Source organism: Scomber japonicus, chromosome 24, assembly GCF_027409825.1.
Source record: "Scomber japonicus isolate fScoJap1 chromosome 24, fScoJap1.pri, whole genome shotgun sequence".
NCBI lineage: Eukaryota > Metazoa > Chordata > Actinopteri > Scombriformes > Scombridae > Scomber > Scomber japonicus.
The window spans coordinates 3721918-3742199 of record NC_070601.1 but is presented as its reverse complement, the minus strand read 5'-3'; the positions used below and the strand labels follow the sequence as shown (position 1 = coordinate 3742199).

Sequence of the window (20282 nt, the reverse complement as noted above, 5' to 3'; positions counted from 1 at the left end):
GTTGGAAGATATGATGTTGAGAATGTGCACCATCTAGTGGATTTAAAGTGTAACTACAGCGGTTGGACGTTTTGTTTTGTTTTTTTCTCTGTTTTCTAGATTTTGACCGAGAAAGTTCAAAAGTCTGGACTGACATCGGAGAATAAACATAATCTTATTTCTCAATGTCTCCTCTACAAATGAAGTTATACAATCTCTGCAACATCATGTGGGTGGTAAGCGTCTTCCAATTTATAACCTTTGAGAAACAATCATTACCAAAACAAGCAATCGTCTGTATTTCTACCATTTTCTTCTTCTGCCACACACCAGGCTCAAAAGTATTATCTGTTTCATTTTTAGCCTGAGTGACATAGCATTATGGATGTGTTTTGTGTAAAGGCGTAATCTCTATAATGGATCTGCCTGAGGGGTTAGATGAGGGTGTCCCTCCCTCCAAAATAACTGCATTTGGAGAACATGACTGCAGGACCAAAGCTCAAAGGTAAAATGAGGATTTCAAACTCTCCATGACTGTCAGACCCTACACACTACCACAGTACCTAATTTTGCCTACATGATTATTAAAAGTAAGAACTCTGTGTTAAAGGCCAGATCAGCAGACACAGGAGAGACCAGCTTCTCCTGTACCGAGCTGTGTGTCCATGAAGAGCAACACGTCAATGGAGCCACCGATTGGTTTGAAAGGACATCATTCTTCTGAAACAGAGTATGTCATCAAGTTTATCATCTTATCACTTGTAAGGAGTTGGTTCATTGTTCCATATACTGTAGTCTTTAATATAAAAAACTAAAATTTGTGTTTGTGTTGAAGTCCAGAGCAGCTGCACAGACCAGTCTCTCCTGTATCCAGCTGTGTGTCCATGAAGAGCAACATGTCAAAAGAACCACCAATTGGTTTGAAAGGACATCATTCCTCTGAGACAGAGTGAGTCAACATTTTACTCTGCACTATGTAAGTGTTCATAAAGCAACTTTTGGCGTGAAACTATCTTTTGTGAATTGTTTGCCTCTGCCAGAACCCAGGAGGAGAGACCAGCTTCTCCTGTATCCAGATGTTTGTCCATGAAGAGCAACATGTCAATAGAGGCACCTCTTGGTCTTGAAGGACAACATTCATCTAAAACAGAGTAAGGCAACAAGTTTATCATCGTATCACCTGAGAAGAGTTGGTCCATTGATCCATATACAGTAGTCTTTAATATAAAAAAGTAAAATAATGTGTTTGTTTTGAAGTCCAGAGCAGCTGCAAAGACCAGTCTCTCCTGTAACCAGCTGTGTGTCCATGAAGAGCAACATGTCAAGAGAACCACCTCTTGGTTTGAAAGGACATCATTCTTCTGAAACAGAGTAAGGCATTGTCTGTTATTTCAGTCTGTCTTGTAACAGACATCTATCCTCTCTTGCAAGTTTTTAAAGTACTGTAATACTGGAAGTCAGCCAGTACCAACATGGATATTCAAATGCTGAGTTGTGTTTTCCTCTACAGACTTCAACAGCAGACATCAGAGGTTCATAGTGGTCAATCTGTCCTGGAGAGTCAAACAGACTCTGTATTTATGGTATACACACACACACACACACACACACACACACACACACACACACACACACACACACACACACACACGTAATCCTAAAGTTCTCCCATGATACATTTAGACAAACAGGCTTCCAGTTTGTAACGGATGGATTTATTGTTGATTGCTTTTCAGCTGCTTGAGGAGAGCATTATCACTTTTGTGAGGAAGGAGCTAAAGAGGATGCGGAAGGTTCTTAGCTCAGAGTGTTTGGATGAAGAGATGATGGATGACAAGGAGGAAGAGGATCTGAGGAACAGCAGAGATGCATTTCTAAAAATCGCACTGCACTTCCTGAGGATAATGAAGCAGGAGAAGCTGGCTGACCGTCTGCAGAGCAGTAAGAAGCCTTTTTACAGCTTTAACATGATGGTCATATTTATTGCAGCATTGACTCGTTTGTTTTTTTTGTTTATGCAGAGACTCCTGCCATGTGCCAGCGGAAACTCAAATGTGGTTTGCAGCAGAAGTTTCAGTGTCTGTTTGAGGGCATCGCTAAAACAGGAAACCCAACACTTCTGAAACAGATCTTCACAGAGCTCTACATCACAGAGGGAGGGACTGCAGAGGTCAATGATGAACATGAGGTCAGACAGATTGAAACAACATTCAGGAAACCAGCCAGACCAGAGACCATAATCATATGCGAACACATCTTTCAACCCTTACCGGGAAGAGATGAACCGATCAGAACAGTGATGACAAAGGGAGTGGCTGGCATTGGGAAAACAGTCTTAACACAGAAGTTCACTCTGGACTGGGCTGAAGACAAAGCCAACCAGGACATACACTTCACATTTCCATTCACTTTCAGACAACTGAATCTGCTGAAAGGGAAAAAGTACAGCTTGGTGAAACTCATTCATCATTTCTTCGGTGAGACCAAAGAAGCAGGAATCTGCAGGTTTGAAGAGTTCCAGGTTGTGTTCATCTTTGACGGTCTGGATGAGTGTCGACTTCCTCTGGACTTCCACAACAATGAGATCCTGACTGATGTTACAGAGTCCACCTCAGTGGATGTGCTGCTGACAAACCTCATCAGGGGAAAACTGCTTCCCTCTGCTCGCCTCTGGATAACCACACGACCTGCAGCAGCCAATCAGATCCCTCCTGAGTTTGTCGGCATGGTGACAGAGGTCAGAGGGTTCACCGACCCACAGAAGGAGGAGTACTTCAGGAAGAGATTCAGAGAAGAGGAGCATGCCAGCACCATCATCTCCCACATCAAGACATCACGAAGCCTCCACATAATGTGCCACATCCCAATCTTCTGCTGGATCACTGCTACAGTTCTGGAGGATGTGTTGAAAAGCAGAGAGGGAGGAGAGCTACCCAAGACCCTGACTGAGATGTACATCCACTTCTTGTTGGTGCAAGCCAAAATGTGGAACGACAAGTATTACGTTGGAGCTGAGACAGATCCACACTGGAACCCAGGGAGCAGGAACATGATTTTGTCTCTGGGAAAACTGGCTTTTGAGCAGCTGCAGAAAGGCAACTTGATCTTCTATGAATCAGACCTGAAAGAGTGTGGCATTGACATCACAGCAGCCTCGGTGTACTCAGGAGTGTTCACACAGATATTCAAAGAGGAGAAAGGGCTGTACCAAGAGAAGGTGTTCTGCTTCGTCCATCTGAGCATTCAGGAGTTTCTGGCTGCTCTTTACGTCTTTCTGACCTTCACCGACTCTGGTATCAATCTCTTGTCCCAGTCGAAACCCTGGTGGTCCAAAATATTAAAAGACAAGCTTAAACTATCATATCTCTTCCAAAGTGCTGTGAACATGGCTTTGCAGAGTCCAAATGGTCACCTGGATCTGTTCCTCCGCTTCCTCCTGGGTCTTTCACTGCAGACCAATCAGACTCTCCTACGCGGCCTGACAACACAGAGAGGAATTAGTTCACAGAGCAACCAGGAAACAGCCCAGTACATCAAGAGTGTGATCAGGACGAATCTCTCTCCGGAGCGAAGCATCAATCTGTTTCACTGTCTGAATGAACTGAATGATCGTTCTCTAGTGGAGGAAATCCAACAGTACCTGAGTTCAGGAGGTCTCAGCACAGATAAACTGTCTCCTGCTCAGTGGTCCGCTCTGGTCTTCATCTTACTGTCATCAGAGAAGGAGCTGGATGTGTTTGACCTGAAGAAATACTCTGCGACTGAGGAGGGTCTTCTGAGGCTGCTGCCAGTGGTCAAAGCCTCCAATAAGTCTCTGTAAGTTCACAGAAAACTGGACGAATTTAATAGAAACTAATTATCACCTCCACAGAAATAGGTACACCAGTAGTTACACATTAATATTTAAACATGGCTTGTTTTATATGTCTTAGTACCTTCAGGCTACAACATAGTATTTATTTAGTCATTTTGGATTAATATTAGTCTTAAAAATACATTCTTGTTGCATGTTTTTCTACAGGCTGAATGGTTGCAACCTGTCAGAAAAAAGCGGTGAAGGTCTGGCATCTGTTCTGAGTTCTGGTAGTCTGAGAGACCTGGATCTGTGTAACAACAACCTGCAGGACTCTGGAGTGACGCTGCTTTCTGCTGGACTCAATAATCCGCAGTGTCGACTGGAAACGCTGAGGTTAGAAGATATGGTAGATTATAATTCATAAATGTCTTCTACTCAAGGCTTTACATGTGTATTTCTCTGATGCTAGGGATGTTTCTTTGCCCAAATGAATAATAAATAAATATGACACACACACAGTAAACTGAAGTATCAGATAAAATAAAATGTTTCTTTTCGTTTTCCTAGGTTGAACCAAAACAATCTCACAGAGAATTGCTGTCAGGAGTTAGCATCAGTTCTCAGCAGCAAGTCGTCCAGTTTGAGAGAGCTGGACATGAGTTACAATGACCTGCAGGACTCTGGAGTGAAGCTACTTTCTGTCGGACTGGAGAGTCCACACTCTACAGTGAAAACACTCAGGTTAGGATTAATTATGTAACATGAAAATCAAATGAATCAGTGGTGGAATACTTAAAGGAAAAGTATATTAAAGAACATGTTTTGTATTTAATAAGTGAACTGACTTCAATTCTTCTTCAGGCTGAATGGCTGTAATCTATCAGAGAGAGGTGACGCTCTGGCCTCAGTCCTGAGCTCCGAGTCATCTAGTCTGAGAGACCTGGACTTGAGTAACAACGATCTGCAGGATTCAGGAGTGAAGCTGTTCTCTCTTGGACTGGAGAGTCAACATTGTAAACTGGAAACTCTGAGGTTAGATCATATTATAACATTTTTTATGTATCATTAAGTTCTAATATTAATAGCTCTAATATTGCATGCTGTTTGGTCTTATTTGTGTAGCATTTGTGGACGTACATTACAAGCTGTTGTATTGTTTGTTAGATAAGCTCCATTCCTATTATTTTGAGAGTGAACAAACTTAGAGAATCAGATTTTTTAGCTCTGTCTACCAATTTTTCTCTAGAAAGCTTGCATAACAAGTGAGACATAACAGCAATTTTTTTCTTCTTTTTATCAGGTTAAACAAAACAAGGCTCACTGAGAAATGCTGCCAGGAGTTTTCATCAGTTCTCAGCAGAAAGTCCTCTACTCTGAAAGTGTTGGACTTGAGTGACAATGACCTGCAGGATTCAGCAATGAAACTGCTCTCTGTTGGATTGACAGATCCATATTGCCCACTCCAAAAACTCAGGTTACATCAGATTTTAGATTACAGAAATCCAAATTGATTTTTGGAGTTATTGTACAGTATACAAGTAAATATGTCTGTCCCTTTTTGTTAGGTTGAATCAAACCAATCTCACAGAGGAGTGCTGCCAGGAGATCTCATCATTTCTCAGCTCTGAGTCTTCCACTCTGAAGGAGCTGGATCTCGGTAACAATGATCTGCGGGATTCAGGAGTGAAGCTGCTGACTGTTGGACTGGGAAGTCAACACTGCTCGCTGGAAAATATCAGGTCAGGTCTTGAGGTTTTCTGCATCTACAGTATGCCTCAGAGAATTGTACAAAAAAGGGAAACAAATGTACAAATAAGCAGCACAAAGCATAAAATATTTAGCCTTTATTTGTCACATTTATTCTCAATTAAATGTTTTTATTTAGTGTGTGTGAATTGACGGATTGAAATCCTTCAGGCTCAGCGGCTGTAAGCTATCAGAAAGAAGCTGCGAAGATCTGTCGTCAGTTCTCAGCTGTCAGTCCTCAAGTCTGAGAGAGCTTGATCTGAGTAACAACAACCTGCAGGACCCAGGAGTAAAGCAGCTCTCTGTTGGACTGAAGAGTTCACACTGCACACTGGAGACTCTCAGGTCAGATGTTATTTAAACACTGCCAGTGTTGTTAGAAATTGTTTAGGTAGGCAGTGATACACAAGTAAGAGAGAGATATATTTGTATTATATTTATTGACAGCGTTTTGTTGTTCAGCTGTTGTGGTTGTCATTAAAAGTAGACCTAGTTACACAGAAAAGGTCAGAAATACCCCTAAACCTGGAGTGTAGAATTTCTACATATAAATGAACATACATTACATTCAAGCCCTTGCAAAATGAGTTCACATAATGCTGATTTAAGCCTATAATCACCAAGTTAATCCCTCGGTATTTCACAATATACCAGAGTTTTGGGTGTGGGGTGACTTTCCAGCACTGGCAGATTGGTAGTGATGCATTTTATGTCAACCAGCCATGATTAGTTTGTGTCTGTTAACCGGGCCAATCAAGCATCAGGGGTCTGTAGCAATGATGAAGACAGTGTTTGTGTAAATGGGAGTCGATGGTTCTGCACTGCAGGTTCAAACTACCTTGCTAAGATAATTTATCTGAAACTTTATCTGTTCACTAACAATAAAACCATGCAGAAAGCTTAAAAACCTAAAATACAACTGATGTACAACTGATGATGATTTCAATTTTTCAGATTGAGTCAAACTACACTCACAGAGAAATGCTGTCAGGAGTTCTCATCAGTTCTCAGCTCCAAGTCTTCTACTCTCAGAGAGCTGGACCTGAGTAACAATGACCTGCAGGACTCAGGAGTGAAGACGCTCTCTGCTGGACTTTGGAGTCAAAACTGTAGACTTGAGACTTTCAGGTCAGCAACTGTCATTCATTTTATTCATCTGTGCTTTTCCTACCATCACAATCCTTAACACCAATTTTGAGCAACGTCTGTAGAGTCTTTTAAGAGGGCTCCACATGTGCTCAAGTTCTCTGACACCGTAACTAATTTCCTAGCAAGGGCTTAAGGAGAAAGCATTACAAGGAAATCACTTTAATTAGGGACACAGCTTGGCTCTTTCTTCAACAAAACACCTCAACTGTGTGTGTTTATGTAGGTTGTCAGGCTGTCTGATCACAGAGGAAGGCTGTGCTTCTCTGGCTTCAGCTCTGAGCTCCAACCCCTCCCATCTGAGAGTGCTGGACCTGAGCTACAATCACCCAGGAGACTCGAGTATAAATCTACTCTCTTCTGGATTAGAGGATCAACGCTGGAGACTGGAATCACTCAGGTATAGAGAAACAATTACTAAAAGAAAGACACAGGGAAAGGTTATTTTTTCTGTATGCATTCTTGTCTGACTTGATTTTTTTTTTCCAACAGTGTGGATCATGGTGGCGTGCAATGGCTGAAATCTGGTCTAAGGAAGTGTAAGTGTGTAAAAAGAAATGTTACCTTTCTGTGCTTAATTTATCAGACATCCATTCAGTCACAAACTGCTGCTACATTTCTTCTTTTTCTCTCCATTAGATTTGTGCGAACTCACATTGGACCCAAACACAACACACAAAAACGTCGTCCTGTCCGACAACAACAGAAAGGTGACGCTGTCGGCAATGAAGCAGCCATATCCCGAACACCTCGACAGATTCGACTGGTGCTATCAGGTGCTGTGCACAACTGGTCTGAGTAGTCGCTGTTACTGGGAGGTGGACTGGGAAACGGGGGTCGACATTGGTGTGACTTACAGAAGCCTCAGAAGGAGAGGGGCTCGAGATGGCAGCAGGCTTGGGTGGAATGAGAAGTCGTGGAGTCTAGAGCTCACTGATAAATGTTACTATGCCTGGCACAATAACATCAGAACAACTCTTCTCACGCCTCCCTCCTCTTGCTCTAACAGAGTTGGAGTATATCTGGACTGGCCTGCTGGCTCTCTGTCCTACTACAGTGTCTCATCTGATTCACTGAGCCACCTGTACACCTTCCACTACGCCTTCACTGAACCCCTCTACCCTGGTTTTGGTTTTCTGTCACTTGATTCATCAGTGTCTTTGTGTTAGGACATGCCAACATCTGCATGCTCACAATGGCAATGCTAACATGCTGATGCTAAGTTAGTATAATGGGAGCAGTTAAGATATTTCAGTCTGGACCGATTGAAACATGGATATTGCCATCCACACAGAGACTTCCCCTAAACAGCCTAGCTTTAGCTGAATGACAATGTGTTTTTGACTTTATCTAAAAACCTGCACCTTTGTGTAATACTTAATGCTTGTATATATCTGTATATTATGTAAAGTAATACTATCAAATATTTCCTAAATGGGTGGCATGTTATCCTACAGGGCTTTGCAGTTTAATGTGTCACATGTACAGTTTGTTTTATTTTTATATCCAACCACTAAATGTGGTATTTGCTCTTGTCAGCTTAAATAAAAATAATTCTGCATTCAGTATTAAATATGAAGCTTAATTTATTGCAAGTCCTAATTCTCAGTACAGTTTGCTGTGTATATCTCACATTTATTAACTCATAAGGTAATAATTTCTTTAGCCAGATTTATCACATCCACCTGTTAATTTCACTGGACTATCTTCCACCTCTGACTTATTACACTAATGTAGCATACCTTTTATATTTAGGACTCAACCTTTCAGCTACTTAAAACATTGCTGAATATGGAAGGAGAAGCAGTTTCAGAAGATTTATCATATTTATTGTCTTAATGCGTTTGTTTGTTCTGTTGGATAATTTGATAGTTTTATACTCTGGTCCTGAAGAAACTTTGTCTCATTTAATCAGTATTTTGGTGTAAAGCCAAATATGTATTGACACAACTTAATTTACCATTGAGTTACGATAATAGTAAATACACTGAGTCAAAATATGTGCAAGTATTTATTCATATAATGTCTGAAAGAATTTAATTAACATGCAGTAAAACAAAACAACATAAAATGCATTGGGAACAACTGAATATGTAACATTAGAAATAACACCATAATGAAGTGCATAAAGTGTATAAATGTGTTCTTCCAGCAAAAAAGTTTACTAAGTTTGGCACAGTCACATGTAAAAGTAAACAAACGTGCCATCTCCAAGTGCATATCATTTATATTAAATAGTTTAAATTGGCTCAAGTGCAAACAGTGATGCTTTTTGGCAGAAAAAAAGACACTTAAGGTGACAGAAGTGGAACTGTGGATTAGGAGACAGGACAGAGGAGGGGAGAGCCAACGTTCAAGTAGCTCCTGCTCCATCCAGCAGTTTGTAGTTGAGGTCAATCACAAGTGAACAGAATTGACTGATGGCCACAAAGTCACAGCAGAGGATGTTGACTCTTCCCGCCTCGGGTCCGGGCAGCTGCTCGCTCGCCCAGCCGAGGAGCGGTGAGAGAGCCTTCGTCGTCATCTTCCTGAGATTCTGGAAAGGATGGAGGAAGATGTAGGGAGCGTCTTCTGTCAGGTTCAGACCGCTGACGAAAAAACCAGCTGCAAGACAAAACCACATTAAATAAGTCTGAAAAAAGATGATCATTCATGCAAATACAAACAAAGTCGGTAAACTACTCAAATTAAACTTGCCTGGTCTCCCACTGCGCTTCTGATCCTCCAGGTAAGCGATCACCTTCTTTGGATCTGTGCTGTCAGCATACCTGGAGTAAGTTAAGACGGTAAGTTTTTTAATTTGAATGTTGGGCCTCTTTAAATTTAAAGAGTACGGTCTAGACCTGCTGTGTGTGTAAAGTGCCTTGAGATGACTTTTGTTGTGATCTGGTGCCAAATAAATGAAGATTAATTGATTGATTATAGTAAAACTTTGTAGAGAAGAGAAGATTATTTAGAACTTATGTAACTTAATTTATTAACCTTCGTGTTGTCCTCCCGGGTCAAATTGTTTTTACTCCTTCTTTCTTCCTTCCTCCTTCCTCCCTCCCCCCTTCCTCCCTCCCTCCCTCTCTCCTTCCTTGTTTCCTCCCTCCCTCCTACCTTCTTTCCGCCATCCTTCCTTCCTTTCCTTCCTCCCTTCCTTGCTTCTTTCCTTCCTTTCTTCTTCCTTATTCCCTCCTTTCCTTCCTTCTTCCTCCCCTCCTCCCTCATTTCCTTCCTTCCGTCATCCTTCCTCCCTCCTTTCCTTCTTTCCTCCTTTCCTTCCTTCATCCTCCTTTCCTTCCTTCCTTCTTCCCTTCCTTCCTTCTTCCTCCCTTCCTTCCTTGACTCGAGGACAACAGGAGGGTTAAAACCATTACATGCACCAGTTTAAAATAATCTCTGCTGTGTTTATTCACCAGTAAGGTATTCCTGTCCACAGCTCAGGGTGCTGCTGCGCCATCTGCTGGTCGTCATAGGAAACAATCACCTGCTGGCCTCTCGACCAACAGGAGCGCAAGGTGGGAATGTCCTGCATAGAAACACACACATATGCACACTTTACGAAGTCTTTTTTTAAACAATTCTCTCTCTCTCTTCCTCTCCTCTGGGCTAATTACCTGTGAGGAGCAGAGTTTATCTCCGAACAGGGATAGGATGTACTCAACAAGGCGAATGTGATCTGTGAGAGTCAGCGATTCAAAATGCGAGCAGCAGACGATCACGATCTCTTTTGGATGAGCATCCAACCAGGTAGCCAGTTCCTCCAGAGCCTCCTACACACACACACACACACACACACACACACACACTGTTTAATATCTAAGTATGGATACATATATAAGCAAATGTGTGAGTGTGAGTACCTTGACAGTCAGCAGTGTGTAGATGCCGTGGGCGAAGAACAATTTGACGCCTTCTGTTGGCTTCCTGGCGATCCGCAGGTCCAAGAAACGAATGCCAAGATCACACTGATCACTGAGGACAGATTGCTACACACACACACACACACACACGCACACAGAGAGAGAGAGAGAGAGAGAAAATAAGAGACAGAGAATAAACAGAAAAATATAGAACATGTAAAACTATAGACAGCTCTCTTACAAAACTCCCTTGCTGTGGCTATTGTTGATTTTTGCTTGTATTTTTAGGCACAAATTTACAGCTTATAAACTATCAAATGTGAGTATTTGGGATGCCACTTCTATGTTTGTGGTCAAAAATAACAAGCAGGTTGAAGTTGGACTCTGGGAAACTGTGATGGACATTTTCTACTATGGATCAGGCCGACCAGCTGCCCTCCAGAGCCGGTAAACTTCAACTTTACTACTTTATTTTCTTTTATTCAGGAGCTCGAACATAAAGCAAAGCTGGGAACTAAAACTAGTCAATTCCTTCAAAATAAAACTACACTAAAACTACTTCATCACTTGTTAAACTCACTACAACTAGTCAATTCCTTCAAAATAAAACTACACTAAAACTACTTCATCACTTGTTAAACTCACTAAAACTAGTCAATTCCTTCAAAATAAAACTACACTAAAACTACTTCATCACTTGTTAAACTCAGTACAACTAATCAATTCCTTCAAAATAAAACTGCACTAAAACTACTTCATCACTTGTCTCTTCCAAATGATAGATAAGATAAATAAAATATACTTATATTTCTAAAGACATATGAATGGACACCAAACAAGTTAAATGAATCTGTGCATGCTGTATAGTCTATAAAACTTCATGTCTTAATGAGTTATCGAGCTCAGCTTCAGCTTGGCCTTCAAATCCTCTGAAAGATAAACTACTACTACTTTATGTGGCCCCTAAATTGTGTCCCACATGTTCCAGTACCTGTACCTGTGTGGTGGCCCAGCGGTAGACACAAGGCCGAGTACAGCAAGGAAACAGCTTGTCAGTCAGTCTGAGGAGACGAGGCTCTGATTTCAGCACAGGAGAGGAGACGTCCAAACAGAAAGACATGCTGTCGTGGCTTCCTGGAGAGAGATGGAGAGGATGAGGGTTAAGGGAAATATTTAGCAGCTGATTCTCTATTTTGAGCTAGGAGACATAATACACAGATTTTAAAGGTCTGGCTAGTCTTTATTCAGTTTTCACAAATAAAATAAAGGTTTCATGAATCTCAAATGGTGTTTTAATGCATCTCTGAAGTCTCCTTGTTAATCTAGTCCAAATTTAACATGTCTAAAGATAATGGGTTTTGGTCTAATGTGGTCAAGATAAGGAAAAAACGGTGAAATCACCCTTTTTTTCTCTGTTCTCACAAATAAAAGAAAGGTTTTGTAAATCTGAAAATATGTTTTAATGTGTCTCTGCTGAATCCTTGGTAATCTGATCGGGATTTGACAAGTATAGTTGTCTTGTTGATCTGGATGGGAGGGGGAAAGAAGTGAAATCGCCCTTTATTTTGCTTTCATATACGCAAATTAAATTTGGTTTTTAGAGCATTTGGGCTTTTTTCTTTCTGTTTTTACAAGAGTACGTGTTGGAAAACTGGAGAATCAGCTGCTAAACATCATTATCGCTTCCTTATTATCTCTTCCTCAGTGTTTGTGTCTTACCGGGTAGAGCCAGGTTCCACAGCGGCTCATCCTGCAGCTTCTGCGGCAGACGCGACATCCAGTCCGGGCTTCCTCCGAGCTGTAGCCGCTGTTTGTCCTCCATGATTATTTAATCCAATATATTATATCACTGTTTCATCTTTACTCTGCATTACTTACGGTATTGTTTACACTCTCTTCCGGGTTTTATGCACGCATTAATAATACACGAGCGCGTCCTGTTATGGATTTCAAAATAAAACCAGAAGAAGTAAACTTTCAAAACAAAAGTTCACGCAGTAATTACGACACTGAAAAAAAAAATAGTATAGTTTAATTTGTAGTAGTGCACAGTAATACTTCTAGTGTCACTCATAGTACTTTTACTGTAATACTGCATACTACATCATTCATAATACTGCAGTACTTTTACTGTAGTACTGCATACTACATCACTCATAATACTGTAGTACTTTTACTGTAATACTGCATACTACATCACTCATAATACTGCAGTACTTTTACTGTAGTACTGCATACTACATCACTCATAATACTGTAGTACTTTGACTGTAATACTGCATACTACATCACTCATAATACTGCAGTACTTTTACTGTAATACTGCATACTACATCACTCATAATACTGCAGTACTTTTACTGTAATACTGCATACTACATCACTATAATACTGCAGTGCTTTTACTGTAATACTGCATACTACATCACTCATAATACTGCAGTACTTTTACTGTAATACTGCATACTACATCACTATAATACTGCAGTGCTTTTACTTTCTCATGCAGGACTTTTACTTTTAATAGAGTATTGTTATGTTGCTGTATTGGTACTTTTACTTCAGTAAAGGATCTGAATACTTCTTCCAGCTCTGTCTATCTCTAATTTCCTCTCAGTCTTTGCTTCTGTACATGTATTAAATAGTTTATGTAAAGTTAATATGAAGATCAGTCATCCAAATGACCCGAACCAAGTAGACATTTTTCAACATTACAGTGTTTTTAGTGCTAAAGTCCTTCTTTTTGTTCCACCACAGCTCAACAGGCAAACACTATCTGAGGAAACTTGATGCTAAAAAGACTGTAAATGTGTCAGATATCCACTTGATATACAGCTGAAGCCTCATATAAGCTTCACGTCAACACAATTACACCAGGTTTCCATAAATTAAATTAAAACTCTCACAGAACCCTCACACACTATGATGTTGCTCAAATGCAAAAATAGTCAGGCACTCCTGATTAATTGCATTCCCTGATAAACAATTTATCTCATTAAGTATAATCCTGATTATAGTTTGCCTCGTGATATGCTATATTTAAATTCAAGTTATTTTTACTAAGACTTTAGCAACTTTAAACTGATGTCAACAGGGGAATGTTTGTTGTATTTGCTGTTATTGTAGGTTCTATCTACAAATGGAGCTATGGGGCAAAAAAGTTGACATACAGTAGTAGTGATATTATTTGGGGGAAACTACCCTTTAAATTAATCACAGTATTCAGGATTTGCTCACCAGAGGGCAGCAGAGAAGTAATGGATGGATGTTAACAGTATTTCATAATTACAGTGCTGCTATTTGAATCAGGGGTCAGTTCTGTCATGTGAGACTTTACTACCAAAAATGTTGAAGTATATGACTTAACCCTCCTGTTGTCCTCAGGTCAAGGAAGGAAAGGAGTAAGGAGGAAAAGAGGAAGGGAGGGAGGGAGGAAGGGAGGAAGGGAGGAAAGGAGTAAGGACGAAAAGAGGAAGGAATTTAGGAAAGAAGGGAGGAAGGGAAGGAAGGAAGGAAAGGAGTAAGGAGGAAAAGAGGAAGGAAGGAGGGAAAGAAGGAAGGGAGGAAGGAGAGAAGGAAGGAAAGGAAAGGAGTAAGGACAAAAAGAGGAAGGAATTTAGGAGAGAAGGGAGGAAGGAAAGGAGGATGGGAAGGAAGGAAGGAAGGAAAGGAGTAAGGAGGAAAAGAGGAAGGAAGGAAAGGAGTTAGGACAAAAAGAGGAAGGAATTTAGGAGAGAAGGGAGGAAGGAAAGGAGGAAGGGAAGGAAGGAAGGAAAGGAGTAAGGAGGAAAAGAGGAAGGAATTTAGGAGAGAAGGGAGGAAGGAAGGAAGGAGAGAAGGAAGGAAGGATAACTTTTTGTTGTGCTGTTGTTCATTGGTGACTGAATTAGTTTTATCAATGTTTTATTGGTTTTGTTAATACATAGTTTAGCTTATATGGTTTTTAAATTGAATGCAGTCACTGTGAAACAATAGGAATACTTGTATAGTATAGGGGCATGATATCAAGTTAACTAAATAATCGTATTAGTTTCTTGCTGAATTTCAATGTTTTTTAGATGCTTGAAGACGTAGCAGTTATCCAGCAACATACTGTTCTGGCAATTTTTATTTATCAAGAAGCACAAAGCCGGTAACGTTGTCTTTCTCTAGTTTATTCAGTTGTCTGCAGACGGACTCCTTGCTGTCTCAGGCGTGAGATGGCAGAGCGAGCCCGGAGCAGAGGAAACAGTCAGATTATATACAATACATTATCATAGAAAGGAAGACATTGTTCTATCATCAGACCAATGTCATCACAATAGGCACGTCATCAAGGGTATACAATCAGGACAATAGTTAATCAGTAGATTATAACATACATGATGTTCCATCAAAGTTCAATGATGTTCACTAAATCAGCATTTCATGTCATGGTCAGCAGATTATGACACACAGATACATCTAATCATATAACATAGTTACTCATTTGATCAGACAAGATGAATAATAAGAATTTCCATTACAATACACACATTATAAGATTATAAAAAGCACAATAAATGGGAAAAACTTAAAATCTTTGTGTATTTTCCTCTCAGGATGCTTTACTACTGTACATATTCCTCTCCAAAGGGTTTAATTACTGACCCAGAAAAGGAGCAGGGGCCCCACCTCCACATGATCTCCTCCTGTTACACAATTAGATTATCCTAATATTACACACTGTGTGGACAAAGTTGTACGCTTTGCAAAAAAGAAAATTCATGTATTATTGTTGCTTTGTCTGGAATATAATATAATAAGGTTAAATCTAAACCATGCTTGATACATTGTAAACTCTTAATTATTGAGTCAGTTTTAAGTATTTTCTCTCTCCATGTGTGCTTTTTGCCACCTAAATGCTGATATTCATTGGAATCACACATAGGAAACTTGTTCAAGTCAGATTCTTTTTCGCTGCAAAAATCAGATTAAGGACAAACGAGTGGCTCCTGTTTAGCACTTTTATGACAGTTTCTTAGAACCATTAAAAAGAAAACAGTTCCTTGTACAATTGTGAATGAACAGTTGCTCTCTTTCCACCAGGCAACAAGTTCAACTCAGGCTTGTTCTTGCAGAAGCTCTAATGTATGCATGTAAGTTTTTTTTTTTGCTGTTCCACAATCAAATTACATGTTTTATCAAATCAGACAATTCTCATTTGAAGGAAGAATTGACAGTTGCATGAAAACAACAAGCAAAGTAATGCTATCATATGATAGTTAACCATATTAGTATTGCAATGGGTGAACAATTTCGACCGAGACACTGACCTGACATTTAACCTCCCTATGAATGAAACAGAAGGAAATTCCAATTAAATCCAATCTGATGTTTTTGTTTCCTGCCAACCTATCTATCTAAACTATCCAAAAGGACTACTTACAACAAATGAACAACGCAACAAGAGCTCCATCTGCACTGAAATGCCAGAAATATGTTCTTCTTTAATCTGTTCTGTGTTTTAATTTGGCCAAACTCTTGATTAAATTGGTCTCATTTTCATATGTGTCTCTTTCAGGTGTCTGACTGACTTTTATTTTATCCCTTAGATTAGATATACAGGATGTCCATAAATGGTGCTTTTCCACTACACAGTTCCAGCACGACTCGACTCGACTTGGCTCGGTTCCAGGAACGACCTTTTCCATTACAAAGAAGTACCTACTCGACGTGGGCGGGGTCGTCATAGCAACGGCTCTGCGAAACTGCCGTGACTTCGTTTTATACACGACACAAACACATAAACAATGGAGGACATGGAGGCGATGGTGTACTTGCTGCTGTATGTGGCTTTCTGTCACACACAAAGCAAGACAAGAGAAACCCAATCACTGTAACGCTGTTGTTGGTGTTTAAAAATGGCGGCTTTGATTCTTGTGTGGGACGGCTCATTACTCTTCCAGCGACGACCCTTCTGACCAATCAGTGGCCGGCAGTCTGCTGACGTCACATTTTAGTATCGGCTCGGCTCACTTGGAACCTCAGCAGAGCAGATACTAAAAAGTACCAGGTACCAGGTACTATCCCTGGTGGAAACACAAAAAAAACTGAGTCGAGGCGAGTCGTGCTGGAACTGTGTAGTGGAAAAGCGCCAGTCTCTGAATGAATAGACAAATCTGTAGAAATTAAATCATTTAATACACCTCTATATGGGTACCATTAGTTTCACGAAGCACATCAAGACAGTACTCCATTTCTTGCCATGTTGGCTGTAGCAGAACCTCATCAATGGAGGCAATGACATCAGTAATCTTTTGCTTCAGGTCGTTGATGAATGCAATGTGATTAAAAACTTTGATAACCACTGAGTACATAGAACAAATCTGATTAATATATCTCATCAATTGCTTTTGTAATTAAGTTTTTTTAATTGTTTTAAATTTTAGGATCTGACTTATGGATGCACAATATTGCATTTCAATCTAATTGCAGAGAACATCATGTCTGGTCTGTAGTGCTCTTATTGTGAAGGCCAACTGGCAGATGAAAACTAAGACTCATCCTACTTAAACAAGTTTGGATGATGCTTTACATGAGATACTCCTCTTCATAAGCAAATTGGACAAGTTGTAAAGTAGATGTAATCTCTATCCACGGGGATCATGTGAAAGTACGTTCACTCTACAACTGTACAGCGATTGAAGCCAAATGAGAGAATTTAAATAGACTTTAAAAAATGTAGGGATCATGTGGTGTAAGTGAGTGCATTGTACATAATTTTAGCTTTACCAAAGGACTGAAGGAAATGCTGTTTCCATTTGCTCGTCACAAATTTGTCAGGATGGGAAATTAAATTTGTCATGTTGAAAGTGCGCAATTTGGCTCCTCTTCGCCTGACTGACGCTGAGAAATTTTATTACATTTTGTTAGTTTTACAGAGAACACTACAGAACAAGAATGCACATATAGGTAATTATAATAGCAATAATAATGATAATCAAACAGAAATACAGTAGATAAAAATAAATACAATTAATTGTGAAAAATAAGTAAATAAATAAAAAAGTAAAAATTAGAATAAAAAAACACTTTGATAGTGGTAGAAGATTTGATTTACTTAGTATGGAAGTTATGGTGTTCAGTTGGGTGTATATTATCACTCAGACAACAATCATCCCCTTAGGACAGGTGACATGGCTGCAGAACAGCTTGTGGCAGTTTTGATATACAGTCGGCATCATCAGCATATCAATGAACGCCACATGTAACTTGGGGAAGGCGCAGATAACGGCAACCTTGAGGGCATCATCGTTATCTGCGCCTTCCCCAAGTTACATGTCAAATTACTTGGTTGGAATCATAGGCTGTATAAAAGAAATGGATGTAACATCCGTGACGTCACCCATTGGTTTGTGGACTGCCGCTTGGAAGCCAATAGTTTCGGATCTGGGCAGCGTCATCTTGAAAATTTCAGGTGCATGCTGGGAAAAATAAAAACACGGATTCTACTTATATGGCCATGGGTGGAGCCATGGGTGGAGTCATGGGCGGAGCGGGGAGGTTGCTATGGTTGGGCTGGATCTCCAGGACATTGGGCAATCAACGTGTCAATCACCACGTAGCCACGCCCTAATGCATACCCTGCTTTATCGTCAAATATAACATCAGGGAGGCCAAAATGTCACAAATGAACATCATACTGCATTGAAGAAGGCTTTAAACTAGCGATTGAGACCATAAACACATTTTGAAAACGTTTACTGAGGTTAGAAATCAAGTGAGAAGTTGGTGAATTCTCCATTGACTTGTATAGAGACGGTCGCCCCCTGGTGGCCTTTTGATATAATGCAGCTCTAAGTTACTTCTGCGTTGGCCTCATTTCAGAGGACCGGAACTCCCCGCCTGGTTGGAACGAATAGAAGGAGATTAGTGACTTGTGCCTTGTTTGATTTTGTGAAAACAAGCATCATATGTGAGTCCTAGATTTCAACATCAAGGAATTGGGGGGGATTTTCAGCACTTTGGCTTGACTTTATAGGAGTCTGAATATAAACTGACTCCGACTTGCTGCCCCACTGTGAGTCACATTTTGCTCTAATGTCACAAACCAGGTGGACTACAGTGTTCGACAACTACCTCTCCGCCTAATATTGTTTATAATATACCATTTGAAGGGTGATCAGAGGGCTAAAAATGGGGGATGTATGATCTGAGGAGAGCCGTGGGAATGGTTCAAGGCCACAAGTATAAGGTTTTTTCTGTAGTGCCTAGAGAAAGGGTCGATGACAGAAGGAGGCAGGGTTAGAGAGACCTTGACTCTGGAAAAAGTCAATAAAGCTGTTACATAGCTGTTCTGTAGCCTCAAATGGTAGATCATGTGTTCCTTTTAATGATATTAGATGTATTGAATTACGTTTTCTCACCTCCATGCTCAGCTGAGTTCTCTCCGTCCTATAAGCTGCCGTGAGTGTCCGCAAGATCCTGTGTACTGTACTGTATTTACTACAGGCCTGGGTTATTAGATTGATTCTCATTGGAAGAAGCAAAAACACAACAGCTTTTCAACCAATTACATGTTGAGTTAGACATGGTCCAGGCAGGCTGAATGCACCGAGTAACTTTATAAGGAAATGTAGGACACACAGATTTAATTAACCCATTTCATGTACTGTACGGTACATCTATTTTGTCCTTAATGTTTGCTCTACTAGCTCAGTGTCACACAAAATAGATTTATGATCGTAACGTCACACTTAACATTTGAATTAGGTCGAGACTTTGCTGCGCAGTGCATGGACATGAAATACCATTCTCAATAAGATAATATTATTTCACCATATGTACTATAAGATTGTTAGCCAAATTGGATACATACTGTGTAGTCATGGTCGAAGCATTGTGCCAAGCAGACTGAGTTCTTTACTTTTACCTTAATGGGAAGCGAGTGGCTGTAAGGTTTGATTATTAATTTATATATTTTAAAAATTAAAGGCTGAAGTTGAAATGCTCAGAAATAACCCAGTTGAAGAGCTGAAGCTGGCAGAATATGTAACTGTCTATGAGCTTAAAAAACACAACTTTAGGGTCATCTTTTCTCTCATCTATTGAAACAAAGGAGCCTGGACAGCAAATGTGTTATTATTTCCTAAAAAGCAGGCTGGTGTAAGAAACACCATTAGATCACATTTGTTCTCACAGTTGTGGAATGTCCGAAGGCCTGAAAAGACACAAGTAAAATTGTCTTGGAGGAGGAAGTTTTTTGTGGTCTTGATGTCATTTTGGAATAATTACACTTTAATCATGAGAAATCAGTCCCGACAGCTTGTTATGTGGTCTCAGAGAATCACATGTTGGCAGCACAAATAGTACAACAAGCTGATTTTGTTAGATGTAAGCAATAGTGGCAATGCTGTTGTACTCAATAGCAGCAGTTGCATAATCATTATCTACTTTCTATGATATACATTTGTCTGTATGTTTCCAGTTATTGGGCACCCAGCTTGATCAGACAGTATGTTGCACCATTGTTTCCTGCTTACTATTTAGCAAGATTTCAGACCTGCAAAGACCTCACATCGTAGTCTTTGTATGTTTATGTAAAGCATCTCACCTGCCCACTCAATGCCATGATCTCCCTCACCTTCAATCCTGCATCAGACAGTTTCTGTATAACAGTGACTCTCAGGTTGTGGTTGGTGTAAGACATATGTGTGTTCCTATCTCTTTGCACATCTGTAACAGCTGCTTTACTCCCAGAGGTTTCCACTGTATGTTTCCAGTTATTGGGCAACCAGTGAAACAAC

The 20282-nt window shown here is 40.2% G+C and overlaps 2 protein-coding genes and 1 long non-coding RNA gene across 3 annotated transcripts; 2 read left to right on the top strand and 1 right to left on the bottom strand.

The window, feature by feature from the left end:
- The first annotated feature begins 335 nt into the window (after positions 1-335).
- LOC128354427 (NACHT, LRR and PYD domains-containing protein 12-like) lies at positions 336-8023 on the top strand. Its single transcript, XM_053314668.1, has 16 exons — positions 336-484; positions 590-709; positions 815-928; positions 1020-1130; positions 1237-1350; positions 1490-1562; positions 1716-1964; positions 2021-3795; positions 4001-4168; positions 4343-4516; positions 4637-4807; positions 5693-5866; positions 6476-6649; positions 6894-7067; positions 7160-7206; positions 7307-8023. Exons 1-16 carry the CDS (start codon positions 396-398, stop codon positions 7834-7836), a joined length of 4257 nt encoding a protein of 1418 aa, XP_053170643.1. The 5' UTR covers positions 336-395; the 3' UTR covers positions 7837-8023.
- A 492-nt stretch (positions 8024-8515) lies between these two features.
- Positions 8516-12514, bottom strand: LOC128354454 (PI-PLC X domain-containing protein 1-like). The gene is made up of 7 exons (XM_053314697.1): positions 12235-12514; positions 11513-11649; positions 10516-10641; positions 10270-10425; positions 10069-10181; positions 9365-9435; positions 8516-9271 (listed from the first exon to the last, which is right to left on the bottom strand). Exons 1-7 carry the CDS (start codon positions 12335-12337, stop codon positions 9021-9023), a joined length of 957 nt encoding a protein of 318 aa, XP_053170672.1. The 5' UTR covers positions 12338-12514; the 3' UTR covers positions 8516-9020.
- Positions 10034-11089, top strand: LOC128354461 (uncharacterized). The gene is made up of 3 exons (XR_008321047.1): positions 10034-10170; positions 10283-10402; positions 10883-11089. It is a non-coding gene; the product is annotated as an uncharacterized LOC128354461 (long non-coding RNA).
- Positions 12515-20282: the final 7768 nt, after the last annotated feature.